This window comes from Chenopodium album, chromosome 21, assembly GCF_948465745.1.
Source record: "Chenopodium album chromosome 21, dcCheAlbu1.1, whole genome shotgun sequence".
NCBI classification, from domain to species: Eukaryota; Viridiplantae; Streptophyta; class Magnoliopsida; order Caryophyllales; family Amaranthaceae; genus Chenopodium; species Chenopodium album.
This window is the reverse complement of record NC_137854.1, coordinates 34,945,014-34,966,428: the sequence shown is the minus strand read 5'-3', so window position 1 is coordinate 34,966,428 and position 21,415 is coordinate 34,945,014. Positions and strand designations below refer to the sequence as shown.

Genomic DNA, 21,415 nt, shown 5'->3' with positions numbered 1-21,415 from the left:
ATGATATAATTTCCCAAAAAAAAAATGTCATTCCTTCCTTTTAAAATTAAAATTCCTTTTTTTTTTTTTTTGAACTAATATTTTTAAATACTGGAAAAACTGTTTTCTACTTTTGAGAATTGAAATTGTAATCTTATTAAGATTTTGCCAATATTATTGAGGATATGACACTAGAGCTGTCAAAAGCTGACCCGACCCGAAATACCGACCCTAACCTGACCTTAACCCTAACCCGTCTGAACCCGAAAAAATGGTGACCCGAACCCGACCTAATCCGACCTGAAACCAACCCTAGACCCGAGTATTTGAGACCCGAACCCGACCATGAACTGACCTAGAGAGGACCCGACCCGAATGTGACCCATAAATTATTGACTTGAACCGAACCCGACTCGAACCCGAGAATGACCCAAACCCGATTTAACCCGTCAAAACCCGAATTCAACCCGACCTGTTACTAACCCGACCCGAGGTCAACCCGACCCGTTCCTAACCCGACTCAAATTTAAACTCGACCTGTTACAAACCCGATCCGAAATCAACCCGACTTGTTATTGACCCAACCCAAATTCAACCCGACTTGTTATTGACCCGACCCGAATTTAAACTCGACCAATTACTAACCCGAATTTTACGATTTTGGAGTTTTTAGGATAAAAAGAGTACTCCGTATTGACTATTGAGTTTCAGGCTTTTTTTCAATTTATTTTGATTGATTTTGATTGATTTTCATTTTCCTAATTATCTTCAACTTCCTATATGAGCAATGAGCTTGAGCTATATGAGGAGATTGAGGATATGAGAAGATTGAGGATATGAGATGATAGAGGTGAGTGAGGTGGAGCTATATAAGCTGTCAATGTTTTTTAAATGCATTTTGAGGCAGTATGAGGTAGTGAGGTGGTAGTGATTTCAGCTAAATGTATCTTCCTTTTTTTTTTTTCCCTAAATTTATTCTCAACTTCCATATAAGTATATGGCTATTTAAAATCCTTTTGATGGTCCTTTTTTCAAATTTTATTATTATTATTATTATTATTATTATTATTATTATTATTATTATTATTATTATTATTATTATTATTATTATTATTTTTAAGTTTTTGAATTGAACCGAACCCGACCCGAACCCGAGAATGACCCGACTTAATTATAACCTGCAAATTATTGACTTGAATCGAACCCGACTCAAACCCGATAACAACCCGACTTGGAAATGACCCGACTTGATTATAACCCGCAAATTATTGACTTGAACCGAACCCGACTCGAACCCGATAATGACCTGACCTGATTATAACATGAAAATAATTGACTTGAACCGAACCCGACTCGAACCCGAACAGGACCCTAACTCATTTAAACCCGTGAAAACCCGAATTTAACCCGACTTGTTTTTCACCCGACCCGAATGTAACCCGACCTTTTATTGACCCGACCCAAACCCGAAAAGATGTATGACCCGACTCAAGCATGACCCCACCCGAACCCGACCCACATAGGCATTGACATTAACCTGTATTGACCCGACCCGAGATAACCTGACCCACACAAACCCGACTCAAACCTGACCCATTTACCCGAATTGACAGCTCTATATGACACTATTGCTACAAGTCCACAACGGCCTAGAAGAACAATAAATGTGAAAATACATCATCTTTCATACTCAAGACTTTGTTCACTTGTGATCATATTCATATTAGACGGTCAAGATTGAAAGATATGACATGGCAATTGCTACTCTGTATTAATGTTGCTAATGTCTAATGATTTTAATGTGAAAGCCATAGAATTGCGTGCATTAGTCGAGTAATTTTTTTTAATAAGACCGACATTAGTAATTTTTTTTTAAAAAAAATTTATTTGTTGGTGAATTCTCACTTTCCTAATGTCGGTCTAATGTGTCATCTTCATACTGCTTGTATAAGTGCCGTTTCATTAATTTTGGGGCCTGTTCTAAAATAAAAAATGGCTCCTTAATAATTTCAATATTATAGTACACATTTTTATAATAGTACTTACATTTAGGTAATATGTCGAACCGACAAATAATACACATTATTTGCAATAGACACATCACCAACAACACTTGTGCCAAAAAAAACCCAACGTTAACATTATTAGTATAATCAGCATTATAAATTTTGCACTAGGCACGTCACTAACAAGTTCAACCTTACAGACAAAAATAATTACACGTTTATGTACTTATTTCATGAAAATTTAAAACTAATACATACTTGTAGATTCATAGTATATTTAGAAGAAAAAAAAATAAAGGAACTAATTGATATTGCTAAAATAAAACAATTTACTTACCGTAAATCTAACGAAGGATGAACTAAGCAAAAACTTCCATGAAATTATCGAAATCACTCAAAGTCTTAAATTAACAATTCACAAAGCAATTTGAGTATATGACTATACGAGGGTTTGTATTTTATTCTTGATTTATTTTTGTTTATATATATGTCTATCTTTAGTGGAATAATAGAATTTTTTTTTCTAGTTTGTTTTACATTTGAAAATTTTGAAAAATTAATTAGAATACTGATGGAAGAATATGGAAAGTTGACGAAATGAATATGGAAGCTTGAATAAGGGAGATGGAAATAAGCATAGGAATTGGAGAATTGGTAGGCGTGAGAATAATGCACTAATGCTGACTTAATTGATTTCTAAAATTTAATAAAGGGTATTGTAGGCGTCGTTCGAAGTGCGCCTACGTTAAAGCATGTGGTGAATATGCTTGGCACTCATAGGAAGTGGGAATCGACATACGATTAGGGACAACGATTAGGGACAAGGAAAGAAGGGAGCCGCCAACAAGTTTTTAAGGAACTTGTAAACCGTTCACGGATCATTCACGAAAAGGGACAACGAAAGGCAACAACGATTGACCCGTGAAGGTTACACCCCATTCATAATCCATGAGATTACTAACTCCATATGGTTCGGAACCACGAAAGGAGGATCGGGGATGATGGTACGAAGTGAGTCATGGAGTCACATTCGCCCGTATTGGCCTCTACTCGATTCTTATTATGAAAAGTACTCCTGTGATCTCAAAGGCATGCAAATAAAATATTCAATTTGCTCCAAACTATTATTATGCTAAATTGGTTGAATATTAATGCAACATATAATTATAGAATATTGGTGATCACTTGATAAAACAACAAGATTAAAAAGGAACCTAAACCGGTTGTCCAAATTATCTTATTAGTCGTGATATTCAATTACATATTCCCTTTAAACATGCAACATGGTGATCATAATAAATATAAGAATAAACATTAATATTGGAAGCAATTCAACAATAATAGCGTTAATCAAATCAAATAATAATAATAATCATGATATTAGAAATATAAAATAATAATAATAAGTAATTAAATTAATTAATTACTCACATTCCGCGCGTTCCTTTAAATTGCTACATCATGAATAAATTGTTAGTAACTTCAATAAAAATAAATCAAATTGAAATAATTAAATTAAATAAAAGCAAAGTTGATTTGGTCCAAACCCTCAGTTAATTATACCTTTCACGCCTTGGTTTCAGTATAGAACTTCGGGTATAATATGGACTCCTTGGAGTGCTTAGGGGAATTATTATGGAAGAATAAGAAGGCTAGAAATTAGGTTAAAGAGGGAGAAGAGAATGATTTTAGGTGTAAGGTGAGAGAGAATGATATTTGGTAGAAAAGAGAGGAAGAGAGAAGGATTTGATGATCAAGCTTGTTGATGATTGAAAAAGGGGAGATATGACCTCTATTTATAGGGAAAAAAGAGGGGTCGAATCAAGAGAAGATAAGAATTCGAATCGGATAAAACTCTTGCGATAGACAGCAGTTTTTGCGGTTTTTGTTTTGATCATATCTTTTGATCCAGAAGTTGGAATAAGATGAATAAGATATCGTTGGAAAGCTCTTGAAGTCTACTTTCTAACACAATTGGAATCATATTAAAATATTTTATAGAATAAAAGATATGGCCGAAATAGTAGAAGAGTGTCGGTTTTGGGCCGAGTTTAGTGTTTTGCTCATATCTTTTTCGTTATAGCTCGGAATTGGGCTTATAATATATGGTTGGAAAGCTTATTGAAAGACCTATCCAACCAAATAATAATTGGATCAAAATTATATATCCATAAAATCAGTTAAGCTCGGTTTTGTAATGTGGATATGGAAAGTGGAAAGTAAGTTATGGTTTAGGGAAATGAGCTAGGAAATGGATTGGTTTATGAAATGTATTGGATAGAAACATGGATTTAAGCACTCCAAAGATTAAATACTCAACCCGACCAATAATGGCGGTGAAAGGTGTTCATCATCGAGTTTGGTTTTGGGGAGACATTTTTAGGTGTCTACAGGTATCAACTTTTACACTAAAAAATAAAAAAAAATAAAAAAAAAGGGGGCCCTCTGTAAATTGGGGCCCTGTGCAAGAGACCTTCTTGCACACCCCCTTCTACGGCCTTGGCTTGTATGAAGTAACGGCTCTCGATCACGCTAAAAATTATTAGAACGTGCTAAATATGTGAATCCAATTTAACATAAGTAATATGTACTAAAATCTCAGGGAACGGTTTCAAAAAAAAAAAAAAAAAAAAAATCTCGGGGAACTCGTGCACTAGACAACACAGCTCCCTTAGCTCCGGCGTGAGTTTTTAATTTCTTAGCTTTGAATAAGGAGTATAATCTGAATTTACTCTCAATTGTAGGTGTTTGGGGGTGAGACCCTTCCCCGTCACCTTCAACTACCTAACATATAAGTGCTAGATCAAAAAAACCGTAAGCATTGAGGTCTGGACAGAATCCTTAGCTTCTTCTAACCTTAAAAAAAAAAAAAAAAAAAAAAAAAATTCAATTTACTCTTTTCACAAGGTTGTATCCTCTCAAGTCTCTACTGTAGGTGTTTGGGGTTGAGACCCTTTCCCCTCACTTTCAAATATATAGCCTGTAAGCACTAGATTAAAAAAACCGAAATAAGCATTATATTGAATTTATTGTTCTCCTTACCTTAAAAAATAAAAAAAAATAAAATATGAATTTATTGTTCTATCTTTGAATATATACCTCGTATCAATAGAACAATATACTACCTCCGTTTAATGTTATGTGCAACTTTGGGGTATTATTTGTGAGATATAAAATATTCCAAAGTTGCACATAACATTTAACAGAGGTAGTACAATTCTTACCATAAATAATGTTGCATTCTACATGTAAAAATTAATATACTCTCATCAAATCTATTATAATTATATAATTTGAATAATAATGCTAATATTTTACTCTCTGTCTTTATTTAGTTAAAAATCAGTCTCTATTTAATTAGTTGATAAACTAGTATTAGTTCCATAAATGGTACGGACTACTCATTAACTATAGAAAATCTTGCGTGTAGCTGGCATTATATTTAACATAGTGACCCCTAATTTTAATATAGTAACCTTATTTCTAACATAGTAGCCTTTTTTAAAACTTGTGTGACCAACTGACCATTAATATTATCATGAACTTAAAGTACGAAATTATGTTGAATGGTTATCTAATTTTAACATAGTGATCGTTATTATTCATATTGACCATTATATTAAAAATTTTATTAAAAAATAACCTCTTATAGCTTTTAATGTCACACTAACTTTTATTTCAACATAATAACCTTTATTTTAATTTAGTGACTTTTTTTTTTTATTAACAAAACAATTATATTGTCTCTAATGTTAGGGCCTGTTCTCATTGACTGAACTCAGCTGAACTGAACTGAACTGAACTGAACTCAGCTGAACTGAACTGAACTAAACTGAACTGAACTGAACTTAGCTGAACTGAACTGAACTGAACTGAACTCAGCTGAACTGAACTGAACTGAAGTGAATATTTTATAAGAGAAGGAAATTAGGAGCTGAACTGAACTGAACTGAACTGAATTGAGCTGAGCTGAACTGAACTGAATTGAACTGAACTCAGCTGAACTGAACTGAACTGAATTTCAACGTAAGAGAACAAGCCCTTAGTAGTTCACAATAAATTAGTGTGAACCAGGTCCATTTAAGAATTTGTACATTACTTATTACTTCAATTCCTTCGTTAATGATCTCCATGGAGCTCTTGACAATCCAGTAAGATCACCTATTGTTGTTGATACCCATGATCGGGTATCACAGTTAATCTCGATCATCTTCAATAAGATTGAAATCTCCAACCTCTCTAGGGAAGTGAGGTATATCAGCTCTCAAGTAAATGAAACTTTCAATCACGAGATGTTTAGCACGGACAAGTTCCCCGAGGCTAGAGAGGTTTAGAGTACAATCGATAGCCTTATTAAATTTCTAAACTTTGTTTATCTTTGAGAATAAGTAGATCGAGTTGATCAAATATGGCCCGACCCGCTAGCTCAGCCCAGAAAAAGGACGAGTTTCCGTAAGTCTAAAAAGGCATAATATGTAGTATAAAACAAACTTAAGCCGTTAAATCTAAATTAACATTTTGCCCTAATCTAACCCAACTGGCCTATTTTAGCTTAGTTGAATTCAGTTCAATTTAGTTTAGTTTCTAATTTCCTTCTCTCATAAAATATTCAGTTCAGCTCGAATCATTTCAGTTCATCAATTTAATTTAGTAAAGGTGAACAGACCCTTAACATCTAAGGATATTATTGACATGTTTTTTTGCAACACATTAAAGTCGAGGGCCACTAGAATACAGTTTTGAATAGTATTATTCCTCAAGTTCGTATGTCTATTATAAATAATATAGTACTAGCAACATCTATGAAGCCATAAATATAAAAAAAAAAAAAAAATTAAACAACATTACTAGTAGTATTGTTTTTTCTTCTTTGAACCAAAAAAGAAATCCATCAAAATTACAGTCATAAAATGAGTAGCATCAAAGTGAAGAAATCAACAATGGTACCTCCAGCTGAGGAGACCCCAAAAGGTAGTCTTTGGCTATCAAAATTAGACATGAGGGTACGCACACCTTACTCACATACTAATGTTCTCTACCTCTATTCTCCCAAAAATACATCTTGTTCTAAATTTTTTGATACCAATATTTTGGAGGAGGCTCTTAGTAAAGCCTTGGTACCATTCTATCCAATGGCGGGTAGGTTAAAATTTAACGATGAAAATGGAAGGTACGAGATCGATTGCAATGCAAAGGGGGCCTTGTTTATCGAGGCAGAATCAACTGAAGCTCTAGCCAATTATGGGGACTACTTGAGGCCGGATTCTCAACTTAGGAAGCTGGTGTTCCCTACGTGTGACTACTCGGGAGGGCTCTCTTCGTTCCCTCTACTATTAGTGCAACTCACCCGCTTTAAATGCGGGAGTGTATGCCTTGGCTTTGCACAACATCACCATGTAGCAGATGGAGCTTCCCATTTACACTTTAACAATTCATGGGCAAGACTAGCCAAAGGGCTTGATCTTAGTGTTTATCCTGTTCATGATAGGGCTACCTACCTTGCGCCTCGTGACCCGCCCCAAGTTAAGTTTCGACACTTGGAATGTGAGCCACCCTTGCCATCCTTAACCCCAAAGGGTTTTTCAGGTGATTATATGAAATACTATATGAAGCCCGTTTGTTTGTTTGATTTTTTTTATTTTTTGTATTTAGGAAATTTTGACAATTATCACCTTCTGTTATGTTCATTTTAGCAATTACCACCTTCTATTTTTTTTTTTGAAAATTACCACCTTCTATTTTCAAAAACATCAAAAGTTACCACCTTCTTATCCCCCAACTAGCACGTGACGTCATTTTGGGCCAATTCTTTCCCTCCCTCCCTATCCCTCACATTTCTCATTCCTATTTGGATTCTCATCTCCCCTTTCACTTTTTTCCCCCCAAACCACCAATAATTTTCCATCAATTTTGATTTGGAGGAGTGAATTGAAGAGTTTCTGAATTTTGGGGGGAAAATAAGTGAATGAGAAGGTAAGAATCGAGTTATGGAAGAGAAATGGGAGAGAAATAGGGAAGAAAGGGAAAGAATGAGCCCCCAAAATGATGTCACGTGGTAGTTGGGAGGCAAGAAGGTGGTAACTTTTGATGTTTTTGAAAGTAGAAGGTGGTAATTTTCAAAAAGAAAAATAGAAGGTGGTAATTGCTAAAAATATGGACATAACAGAAGGTGGTAATTGTCAAATTTTCCTTGTATTTATGAGCTAAAATTTGTTATATATTTAGATAAAATTCCTAATATTAAAAGATAATATTTAATTAATTTAAACTTAAAAATCTCATTCGCTAATTTTGCTTACATGACATTTGAAGTATTTAATTCTAAAAGAAATTAATAATCTCTTATTTAATTGACACTAAATTAATAACTTTTGATTAGCTTCATGCATCAGAACAATTTGTGAAGCACAGCTATTATGCTGTATTACTTGTATTCTCGAGTTTGTTGAGCTTCATTAGGCTTCAATGATAATTACTTGTCAGATGCATAAATTGGTTATCTAATTAAGAACATTAGGCACTATTAATATGTGAGCTGAATTACTTCATTAGACCTATATCATAGTATAATCTTGGATTATAACTTGTTTTTAATATGCGTAGTAGCTACTTAATGCGAGTACTAATGTACTATAGTATGTTTGAACTATATTAAGAGAGATTTAGAAAGTGTTACTTGACCATAGCATTGTTGATTTTGATAGATAGAAAAGATGGTGTTTCTGACAATTTTGAATCGGGTGTGGGGTCAACGGCCCAATTGGTCCGGGCCTATTTGACTGCTCGATCCACGTGAAAACCAATTTTGTTGTACGATAACAAAGGCCAACTAACATTGGGCCATGTTGACACAGATTTTTTTTTTTTTTTTTTTTTTGATACAAACACGGGAAAACCCAATACAAAATATACCAAATTACACCACCATACGTGGCAAAGCCACACACACATGTATACACACATTATCTCTATTAGATAAGTGAAGGGAGGGCGGTTGTGGTGTCCACTTGAATAGACCACAACACCCCCTCTTCCTTTAAAATTAAAATAAAGAAAATTGAAAAAAAAAAAAAAGTAAATCAATCAGCAAATGAAAAAGGAAACATTATTATTATTATTGTTATTATTATTATTATTTTTTGATGCAAACAAGGGAAAACTCAAATACAAAATATCCCAAATTACACCACCATACGTGGCAAAGCCACACACACATGCATACACACATTATCTCTATTAGATAAGTGAAGGGAAGGTAGTTGTGGTGTCCACCTGAATAGACCACAACACCCCATCTTCCTTTAAACATAGATTGAAATAAATTATAGTACATGTGATTCCTTTTATTAATTAGTGATGTTTTCTTTTGTTTACATAACATTTTCTATCAGGTGAAACTGAAACAACAACAGAATGTATATTCACTCTTACTAAAGACCACATTAACAGTATAAAACTACAAGCAACATCAGAAGAGGTGGTATTAGATTACAAGCTAAGTACATATGAGGTGCAAGCTGGGCACGTGTGGCGCGCTGCATGCATGGCACGTGGATTAACCGATGATCAAAGTGTCAAACTTTACATACCAGTTGATGGACGGTCACGGTTGAAGGATATGAAACTACCACAAGGTTATTGTGGTAACATCCTGTTTTACGCAATTTGTGTAGAAAAGGCAAGAGACGTAACACGTAAACCACTTTGGTATGCTGCGAGTAAGATACTAAGATTCATGAGGCAATTAAAAATTTTGGTGATATTGAGTATATTAAATCAGCCATTGATTACGTGGAATCACATCCAGATCTAACGGCTATTGTTCGTGGACCGCATACATCTACTTGTCCAAACCTCGTAATAAATTCTTGGGCTAGGTTACCTTGTTATGAAGCTGATTTTGGATGGGGTGGCCCTATATTTACAGGCATTAATGAAATCAAATTTGAGGGGCAAACTTATATTACACCAACAGCAAATGGGGATGGTAGTTTTTTAGTGGCCATTAGGCTTTTTAATTCTCATATGACACTTTTCAAAGAGTACCTCTATAACTTCTAAATTTACTCACTCGGTCAATCGAGTTTGCTTCTTATTAGTTGCCTATCTACTTGCCTAGTCACAAATAATTCACAATAATGTACTTTATAATGGTATTAAGTTCAATGTATGCAAGGTTTTTATTTATTTATTTATTTATTTTATTATTATTTTTTATTATACGGTAAGATAAGGATGATGCTTCTTCTATCACAAGAGGGGGGTGGAGTATAGATCGAACTCGGATCACTCTTGGAGAGAATTCTGTAAGAGGAAAGTAATTAAACTTTTGGTTGTTGGGCTTTGAAATAGAGAATTGGGCTGCATGATTCATGTTTTATCCAAGGACATTTTGCCACAAATTTTTGCCGGAATCGCGCCCAATCAAAGCTGGGTGGTCTTGCGCAACACAAATGAACATTTATTAGAAAAAAATGAACATTTATTTTTTAACATTGCAATATATAAAAATGAACATTTATAATATAAGAGTAAAATAAAAGAGATTATGAAACTGAAAAGAAAAGACTGTACATCTAATATTATATAACCGAACATTTCAGTTGTAAATAAAAATTAACATGTAATGTTGTTGCTTATTCATCAATATTTTTTTAAGTCTCAAGTTAAATACCTTGATTTTTTTTAAGCCAGAGTTAGCTGGGTCAAGTCCCGCTATTAAGATTGATATGTACAAATTTTTACCTACACATGGGCTTTAATTATATGTGTTTGACGGACTGGAAAACGCTACATACGATAAGCTTGGATATTAGACAAAGTTGGATTCAGAACTTGGGCTTTTTCTATGATGTGGTACAGGGGCATTGCAAGTAAAGATAGTAAATAGCAAGAGGGTCATTTGTATAGGATTTGGTCTTAAGTAAGTTGGTTTGGATCATATTCATATCAGGTTAGTAGTATAATTACAAATAAATGTTAGTCGTATTTTCCTTGTTGTCATCCTTAAAGTCCCTAAGTTATTAGGGATGTAAAACTTGTTGAGTTTTTTCTTGTTTATGTTTGTTTAATTTAAATAAGTTCAAAACAATCTCAAAATTTGTTCAAATTCAATTTGTTTATAAGGTTATAGTGCTCACAAACAATCGATGAATGATTCGTTTATCACGTGACCTAAATTCATAAATAAGTTTTCTTTTTCTTAAAAAAGTTAGTATTGTTATTTTTAAATACTAGGTTATTTTTTCTTGTAAATGAAATATATACTTTTGACATGATCAAGAATGAACATTTAGTATATACATAAATGCATTTCTCATGAGATTATTTGTGGACGGGTGTATATCTTCTTTTTTCTTTAAGAAGTTGGTGAGCTAGCTATGCCAACATGCAAACAAGAAAAATCTACAAAGGAACTAACAACATCCTAACGTCAAGATATTGAAGTTGTGGTTATATGATTAAAGGCCAAACTATTTAAATAATACCATGAAATTATTGAAGAAACATATACGAGTACTATAACTATACACTTAGGAATTAATTGTAGTGTGGTCCTTATTATTGGTTTAAAAGTTGTAAATAAAGTGAAGCTTTTGAAGCATCATTTTCTTTGATTTGTATATCATTGAAAAACTGTATTATTAATTTATTATAAATGAAACGGTCCATCAAAAGTGTGCAAGTGCAACTCTCTTATTACATTAGCTTTTCTTTAAAGTCTTGAAAGTGAAAAGGCAAGAAAAAGCCATTAATTTAAGTAGATATATAGTCAGTACGTATTTTTAGGTTTTGTTCGTACAATGCGAGGAACGAAGTCAATGCACTAGTTTAGTTATGGTTTCTAATGAATAATCATTGATCTAGATTTAATGAAAGAAACTTACATGCACGATGCACATTAAGGCAACTAATTTAAGGGTGATTTTTCGCTCATTTAATACTGTTTTGCTCATTTGAAAATTTAGAAACGCGCAAATGAATATACTGATGAGTACTATTTAGTGCACCTGGCTCTAACAACACCCGAGTAGATTTACTTTTATCCTAAGTTTTACGGCCTACAACTAGTGAATATAAATCATGCGGGGTTTTTGGTTCAAGGAACTTGGATGTGTTTTTTGTTCTTGGTTTCCCACCATATATTTGTTTTCCATGCTTTAATTGGGTTTTGCTTGCTATAGAGACCCACTAATGGTCCCAATTTTGAATAATTGGAAGTTGAAATCCTAAAATTCTTCTAACTACAAATGAAAGAATTATAGAGTACATTGTTTTGATCAAGTATGTAATGTATTATTAGCTGACTTGATTGAGTTTAATAGAACAAAATATCAAATGATTTGAGACATGCGGTCATAAAATGAAAAAAAATAATCATTAATAAAAGTCCATCTAAATTGAGTCATTTATCTGATTTATTATTTTTTTTTTTTAATTCAGATAAATTTATGACAATGATAAATAGTCAAAGGTGTTTATTATAATGTGATGGAAGGAGTAATAAACTTAGGGCCTGTTCACATTTACTGAACTGAACTGATTGGAGCTGAAATGAACTGAACTGACCTGATTGGAACTGAACTGAACTAAGCTGAAATGAATATTTTATGAGAGAGGGAAATTAAGAGCTGAACTGAATTGAACTGATTGGAGCTGAACTGAACTAAATTGAACTGATTGGAGCTGAATTGAACTGAACTGAACTGAAATTAAGTAAATATGAACAGGCCCTAAATGATACTAATGCTAAATATTTTATAGGAGAAAAAAAAAACAAAAAAAAAAAAACAAAAAACAAAAAAATAAAACTCCAATGTTTGCTATGCTACGTAAGTATGTAATACACCATAAATTTTGGTAACAGAAAAACAACTATTTGTGGTTCCTAAATAGTCATTGTCCAATAAATTTACTATTGATCCCTTCTTTGAATCATGTATATTTTGTAGGGAACAACATTATTAGAGCATAAATTGTTCATTGAACCTTCACTATCAACTCAAACTTTAGAGTAAAATAATTATATTTTGATAGGTTGATATGATATCATAACTGATTAAATTAAGCTAATCGTCCACTAAAAATGTCAAACTTCATAATCTAATCTCAATTAGTCTAAGGTGCACCCTTCTGCACCTTAGATAGGTGCAACAACGTAAAAAAAAATTAACACTACGCTCTACAAAATGAACATTTAGTAAACAAATATGAACATTTAGTAAAAAAAAATATGAACATGAAAAAAAATGAACATTTATTACTTATAATGTATATGTTTCATAATCATATTATTTTTTATTTCTTTAAATTTTATGTTCATAATTAAATGCATTATATTCATAATAATATTTTATATGTTCATATATAATTTCAAATATTCATAATGTAAATATGTAGTATTGTTCATGAAATATTAATTAAATCTGTTTATGCATATGTTGTCTTTCTTAAATGTTTTTGTTCATATCTTTTTACGTATGTGTTCACCTTTTGAATGCTTATATTCACTTTAAGAAAACCAATGCTTACGTTCATATTTTGAAATGTTATGGTCACTTTCTGAAATGCATAAGTTCATATTTTTTATGCCTATGTTCACTTTCTGAAAAGCTAATATTCACATTTAAGGCAACCTATGCATGTGTTCATATTTTGCATGATTATGTTCATTGATAAAAAAAAATGCAGAAAATCAGATAAAATTCAATTCGTTAGAATTAAGAAAATCATATACTACCTCCGTTAACATTTAGTTGCAACTTTGATATATTTTATGTCTCTCAAATAATACCCCAAAGTTGTAACTAAATGTTAACGAAGGTAGTATAAACTAATCAATTGAAGTTAATCACAAAGTTACCACATAAGAAATCGAAAATCACACTTTTTTATGCCTATGTTCACTTTCTGAAAAGTTAATGTTCACATTTTTTATACCTATGTTCACTTTTTAAAAAGTTAATGTTCATATTGTGCTGTTGTTACACCTATTTCTAGATGCATGAGTGTGCACCTAAGAATATGCGATCTAATCTTATTCTTTTTAGGAAAATGCTAAGGATTACAACGTCAATTTATATATTAATGGACTATGGAGAGGTCAAATGTCATATCAAGCCCAAAGCAACTTCAGGAGATACTACCATTTTTGTTTACTTCTATTTTTGGTCAATACTCAATAGAAGGCGTGCAAGATTATTTTATTACTCCCAGTTTTATTTTATTTTAGGTACATTTTACCTATTGTGATTAATAATAATATATATTTTATTAATATTAAGTATAGATTATTAAAGGTTAATATTCGAAAAATACACATTAGGATGATTCTAACAAGTACTCATATAACTATATTCGTTTGAACATTTGTACTCTTATAAAGCATAAATATTTGTCAAAGTGATGCACATGAATAGTACAAAAGCAAAATAGGGTACTAAATAAAAAGTAGAGGGAGTACCAATTATGTAAATCCGTAATAGCAATGTACTATTCTTCTCACTTATTTTTTCACATAGTTTAATAAAAACGTTGATATTCATTCAAATAATTAGTTAATTATAAAACAACAAATAAAGAAATTAGATTAAGAAAAATGAGTTCAAAAAATAAGATATAAACTTGAAATCTAAATAGTAATAGCCCAAATTCTTAATATAAGCTCTGTTCTCCTCGACTTATTTTCAAATGCTTCAAGAAAAGATGTTAATATAAGTTTACATAACTTAAGCTCATGAAAATTAAATTTTGATAAGTTAAGTTTAAGAAATAAAAGTTTAAATAAGTTTAGTTGGAAGATTAAGTTCAAATAAATGACTCATCAAAGAAAAATTCAAATAAACGTAAAGTTAAGTGAAAAGTATATAAACTAATCATGGGCTGCAACCATAACTTATAGGACATGGTATCAAGAGCCAGTATGATATAAAAATCGTGGATTCAATTATTCAAATCTCATCCACCTCTCCCTCGCTCAAGTGGAGCATTTAATCATTAGTTGTTTGAGATGATCCTCTAACAAATTATGTTAATTTTTTTTTTTTTAACTATTATGCATAGAATGTCTTTTCCTCCTATTTGATATTTGTTTCAGGTTCATCTTTATGCTAGATAACAATATATAGCATTGGCAACTACCATACTTCGAAAAAAATCAAACATATCTTCTTCCATCCATTTAAAGTCATTTGGATATGTGTTATTACTCCCTTCCTATATAAATTATCTTACATGTATATATATACACGTCTCTCACCTAAAAAATTGCATATATTCAAAGTCAAACTTGTGCAGTAGCAACTTGTACTCGTCAAAGTATTGCAAATATTCAGAAAAGAACGAAGGATCCATAACAATATTCTTAATATGTAGTATAAAAAATCTTAACCAATTTGCATCTTTTAAAACATGCAACTATTTTACTTACAAATTCTGTAGTCATTTTGACTGGTTAATGGTTTTAATATTCTTCCATGCAATGATAAAACATCCTCTAACAAGATTACTCTTATAATAATTTACCACTTTTATAGTCATTTTCCTAAATTGTATAGTTAAGTAATACCAGTAAGCTACCATTAGTTTTTGGCAGGGTACATAGCGTGTTGTTTTTGCATGCATGCATACATAATCGTTTGAGAGAAGCAAATACGTACTGTTGTAGACAGTGGCGGATCCAGGATTTTTAAGGTGCTGGGTCACTGTCACCTATCGATCATCACCCATCGACCGCATACCGGAGGTGGATGATTTTGTGATAGAGGATGATTTTGTGAAGGAGGAGGATGCATATTGGGGCTAAAGAAACTTGTTACTACCTCTGGTCCAATTTACTCGCAACAAAGGAATATTTTATGTCTCATAAATAATACCCCTTTGTTGCGAGTAAATTGGACCGGAGGTAGTATATCATATGTTTTTTTATGAAAATTAAGTCACAATTTCAATTTAATTACAAAATCCAATATTGTCAAAAATAGATTAATTCAATCTTTTTGCAACTTGTCTATTCTATACCCAAGTTAATATTGGTTTTACAAAAATAAAAAAAATACCCAATTTAATTACACAAACATAATATAAACAACACAAATTAGAAAAACCACTTAATGTAATGTCTTAATGTAATGTCTTAACAACATTGAAGGATAATTAAATTAATCACATGATAATCAAATAAGTTCATGATCATTTCAAAAGGAAAACCAAAAAAATAATTCTATTACTAGCTAATAATGTAATGTCTTAACAACACAAACATAACAACATTGAAGGATAATTAAATTAATCACATGATAATCAAATAGTCATAAGTAGGGCTGTGCACGGTGCGGTTTGGAGCGGTTTGGATCTCAAACCACACCAAACCACAAAATTGCGGTTTGTGATTTTTTCAAACCGCAATTCTATACAAACCGCACCAAACCGCACCGCAAAATACGGTTTGGTGCGGTGCGGTTAGCGGTTTTTCCATAATTTTTTTACCTCACAAATAATGATTATTTGCTAATCTTTTGTTATGAATTTTTCACTTGGAAACTGTACAACTATGCTAATAATTCAATAGTAGTGCTTTACTTTAATGTTAATAGTGACCCAGTGACATGTCAAGGCAAACATGAAGCAAAACCATTAAGTAAACCACTCCATTACAACTCCAAAGCACAAGAAACGGAGAGTAATAAGAAAGGAAAACTTTGGTTTTCTTAATAATGACCCACACAAGTCAGTACATATAAATACAATATAAGAGTCTTCTTTCCATATAAGAGAGTTTGCATTAAATTGCGGTTTGCGGTGCGGTTTGGTTTGAAATTTTTTTGAAACCGCACCAAACCGCAAAACCGCGGTTTGGTCAAATTTAAAAACCGCACCGTAATTTCCAAATCGCAAACCGCACCAAACCGCAAAATTGCGGTTTGGTTTGCGGTTTGGTGCGGTTTAGACCGTACTCTGCACAGCCCTAGTCATAAGTTCATAATCATTTCAAAAGGAAAACCAAAAAAAAAAATTATATTACTAGCTAATGCTGCTACAATGAATTAAATGAAAAAAGAAGGAAAAAATTCAAATGATAACATGAAATTCAATAAATCACATAACCATAGGAAGGAGAAAAAAAAAACAAAACAAAAAGATATAAGGAATACAAAAACTGCATGTACCAATGCTCGAACCCAAGACCTATGTGACTGGGCCCTTTGCTTATTGGGCTTTGTCTCAATCCCTTCCACCACTATGCTACAAGTTTGTATTGTTAATATATAACCAAAAATAATCATTATATCTATTTTCAAATGGGTGCCATTTTTAAAAAAAAAAAAGTTTTTTTTTTTTTTTTTTTTTTTTTTTTTTTTTTTTTGGTGCTAGGTCACGTGACCCAGCAGGACCAAGGCTGGGTCCGCCACTGGTTGTAGATTATGTGACCTCTTTAGTACATCATACCGATAGTCAATCACTAGCTAGGAAACTAACCGACCTTTATTCCAATAGTAATTAAGTTCTCTTATTTCCTCCGTTCCAATCAACTACGTAGTAGTGTCGGTTTTGAGATAAGACGACCCTAATTGTAAAATGTGTATCTCTTGGTATCTCCTCAAATCTATTTTAGCTAATGAGTAAAATAACATGAATAACATCCAAATTGAAACTATACAGTAACTAATTAATTAGTGGAAAATTTTGACAATTACCACCTTCTGTTATGTCCATTTTAGCAATTACCACCTTCTATTTTTTTTATTTGAAAATTACCACCTTCTATTTTTAAAAACATCAAAAGTTACCACCTTCTTGCCCCCCAACTATCACGTAACGTCATTTTGGGCTCATTCTTTCCTTTCCCTCCCTATTTCCCTCACATATCTCATTCCTATTTGGATTCTCATCTCCCCTTTCACTTTTTTCCCCCAAACCACCAATGATTGTTCGTCAATTTTGATTTGGAGGAGTGAATTGAAGTGTTTTTTATTGTTTGGGGGAAAAAAAGTGAAAGGTGGGGATGAGAATCGAGTTAAGAATGAGAAATGTGAAGGAAATAGGGAGGAAAGGGAAAGAATGAGCCTAAAATGATGTCATGTGGTAGTTGAGAGGCAAGAAGGTGGTAACTTTTGATGTTTTTTTTAAATAGAAGGTGGTAATTTTCACAAAAAAAAAATAGAAGGTGGTAATTGCTAAAATAGACATAACAGAAGGTGGTAATTGTCAAAATTTCCTTAATTAGTGTGTATTTATTATAAAGAATATTACTACATGTAGTCGATCTGATATGAACAATACTAATAATACAATTGTAACCTATTAGAGGTTGCTTTTATCATATAACAAAGGTTACATAATACATATATAAATACCAACCAAAAATTACAATAGCAGAACTAAATCTTGAACCCTAAGCTAGCTAGCAACAAGCCAAGCACAAAAAAATAAATCTAATTAAATTTTGAATACAATATTCTGTTTCTCTTAGATAATGACAATCATACAAATGATTAATTAATATATAAAACTATATAATTAAAAATTAAATGCTACTAAAATCCAGTACTAGGCCTGCTAGCAGCTAAATTAAGATCTTGGTGATGATATGAAAAATGCTGCTGATATGATGACATTGAGGTGCTACTACATTCCCCAACAACCTCTCTTTCATTATTATAATTATTATTATTAATATTCCTAATTTCTTGTTGATGTTCTTCCTCATCCAACTCTTCTTTTGTCACCTTTTGGGCTGATGGTGAGCCCAAGAACTGATGGGCCTCTGGCCCACAATGACCCGTGGGACCTTGGTGGGCCGGGCTAGGCCCCACCGAGGGGAGCTTCGATAGGAGGGCCTCGAGGCTGCTCATCGATGGGGTGATCATCCTCACCATGGGCGACTGTTGTTGTTGTTGGGCTTGGTTATAGTACTCGTATTGTTCCATGAGTTGCGCGGTGGGGCCCATTCCCATGGGCCCTCCTCCGCCGCCTTGGTAGGCCCACATTTCGGGCGGGATCCCATACCCGTCACCGGGCCTTATGGATGGTGGGAACGCGGCGGAGGAGGGGTGGGGTAGTAGCACCCCCGGGATGCTCTCAATGTAGGTGAACTTCTTCCGGAGCAAAACTACGTAGCTTAAGTCCTCCACAACCTTGTTTAATGATCCAAGTTGTACCACGCCTTCTCGTACCGCTATCAAGGCTATAGTCTACATGAAATTCAAATATGTTATTGATGTAATGAAATCAACCAATTTTGTTTACTAAAATTATATACAAGTACAAATTTCATCTAAAAATAAATGTCATAATCACCATACTATAAAAATTACCAACAACTTTGACTAATAAATTCCAATTTTCTAAGATTTAGGACATAAAATAGTATATGTATACATATAGTACTAGTAATGAAAACGTAATGATACTAAAAAAAAGCTAGTTTTATTAGATTGAAAATCTACAAAACATACTTCCTCCATTTAAAAACTAATTGACCTAATTTGATTTGAACAAATGATGTGACAATTACCAAAATTTAACAAATTTAGTATGACTTCAGTTATAAAACAATATAAAAAATAGTCATTTCAATTCGCCTAAATTTCTATACTCCGGAGTATTAAATATTAGTACAAAATTCATAAACTATCAATGTGATATTAATTTCGGACAGTGGGAGTATAATTATATTTGACAATAATTTATATGATCGATACTACCTTCCCATGGAAAATCCAAAACAAAATAGAGAAGAGATGATAATACCTTGATACCCGACTGGAATTGGGCTTCCCAAGTCCTTGGTTGCTGTAAAATGAGATATATACAAATAATAAATCTTATATTCATAAAACTTTGATATATTCATTTTTATTAAAGAATACGGAGTACAAATTAACTAATTAACAATATATAAATAAATAAATAAAATTAAAATTACCGCATCAGCCGAATTATGCCATGCAGATAAGAAGTTAATTTCTTGATTTTCATTTGGTTCTTTGTAAATCCATTTATGACTATGATCTGCTGCTACTTTCCCAATCAAACTGTCATATTAAAAACCATATAATAACATAAAATAAGAGTATAATCTAGGGTTAACTATAAGATAAATAATTAATGAATGTTTTTTTAATATAAAAATACCATACCCTTCACCATAATTATAAATTTCATGGGACATTTTGAAGAAAAGCTCAGGTTGTAATCCAGCTTGAAACTGCTGAAATTGTTGATCACCATAATTGGCTGATGATGATGCTGATGAGCTCGGATAATCGCCGCCACCACCGCCATTGCCGGAGTTCATCTCAGCCGTTGTAGACGCCGAAAAATTGCAAAACCCATCTTCCCATACTAATATCCTGATCATATAATTAATGAATTTTCACATATATCATATGTTATTGTATATGAAAATATGAAATATTATTTTGTGGACCGACCATATGATAATAATTGTGATAGTGCAATTATTTATGTAGTGGAAAATTAAATAGGAAATGAATTAAATGTTTAAGAGATGTATTAAAAAAAAAAAAAAAAAATAATTATTACCAGTTTCTTCTGTTGCCTCGAGACCTATCATAAACTCCTCCATGGGTGTCCCATCTATAAAAGGAATGAAGAAATAATATATAAGAGATCGATCAAGCTTATTTAAAGATACAAATTCTCAGTTGTTCTCGTGTACACCTATAATAGTCTGCTGGTAGACATATGGACCATAAAATGATCTAAGAAAATAAAATATCCTTAGGTATGTACACCTAGTTTGAGGTCTAATCATATCCGAGAACAAGATAGAGATTCTCCTATAAAGATCGTCGGCTAAGGGTGACCAAAGATGAGAAAGACTATTTGTTAAATAAACAATAGTGAATTTGTTAAATTAGTACTTTTTTTTTTAATCTTTCTTTTTAAGATAAAGAGAGAAAGACTTACTTGGGAGGAGGATAATTTCTAGGAAGGATCCTCCAAAAAACAGCATAAACCCATTGAGAATTGTCTTGGCAACACAAACTTCTCAAAGTGTATTGTAAAAGATGAGTCACTGCTAGTGGATTTAAATGTTCTTCCATTTATTTATTTTTTTCTTTCTCTCTCTAGAATTATATCTTTTTAATTTCTCTCTCTTCTTTTGAGTTGTTTAATTTTGGTGTTTTTGATTTGAAGAGGGGAATAAGTAGATGATCTCTTATATCATATCCCCCCTTTATATAAGGCTACCCCAACAAGAAAATCTCACATTTATATTACTTGTGTTATGAAATATATAGAAATTAGAGGATTAAGAGAAGAAGGTAATAAGAGAAGTATTATTACTTTTATGTATTACTCTTGGTAATATTTTGTGCATCATACAAGTGAAATTACATGGCTATTTATAGTAGTAAAAACCACTATTACATTGTGGGCTATAACCTTAGAGGGTGGCAATT

At 32.4% G+C, this 21,415-nt stretch overlaps 1 protein-coding gene and 1 pseudogene across 2 annotated transcripts; one reads left to right on the top strand and one right to left on the bottom strand.

The window, feature by feature from the left end:
* Positions 1-6,852: 6,852 nt before the first annotated feature.
* On the top strand, positions 6,853-10,176 carry LOC145601366 (anthranilate N-benzoyltransferase protein 2-like; annotated as a pseudogene). Its single transcript, XR_014104381.1, has 2 exons — positions 6,853-7,571; positions 9,377-10,176. The product of XR_014104381.1 is annotated as an anthranilate N-benzoyltransferase protein 2-like (transcript).
* An 8,227-nt stretch (positions 10,177-18,403) lies between these two features.
* Positions 18,404-21,108, bottom strand: LOC145601646 (uncharacterized). Its single transcript, XM_081657695.1, has 6 exons — positions 20,919-21,108; positions 20,532-20,585; positions 20,126-20,338; positions 19,912-20,020; positions 19,737-19,778; positions 18,404-19,177 (listed from the first exon to the last, which is right to left on the bottom strand). The coding sequence occupies exons 1-6, from the start codon at positions 21,053-21,055 to the stop codon at positions 18,521-18,523; spliced, it is 1,212 nt and encodes a 403-aa protein (XP_081513821.1). The 5' UTR covers positions 21,056-21,108; the 3' UTR covers positions 18,404-18,520.
* Between the last annotated feature and the right edge of the window lie 307 nt (positions 21,109-21,415).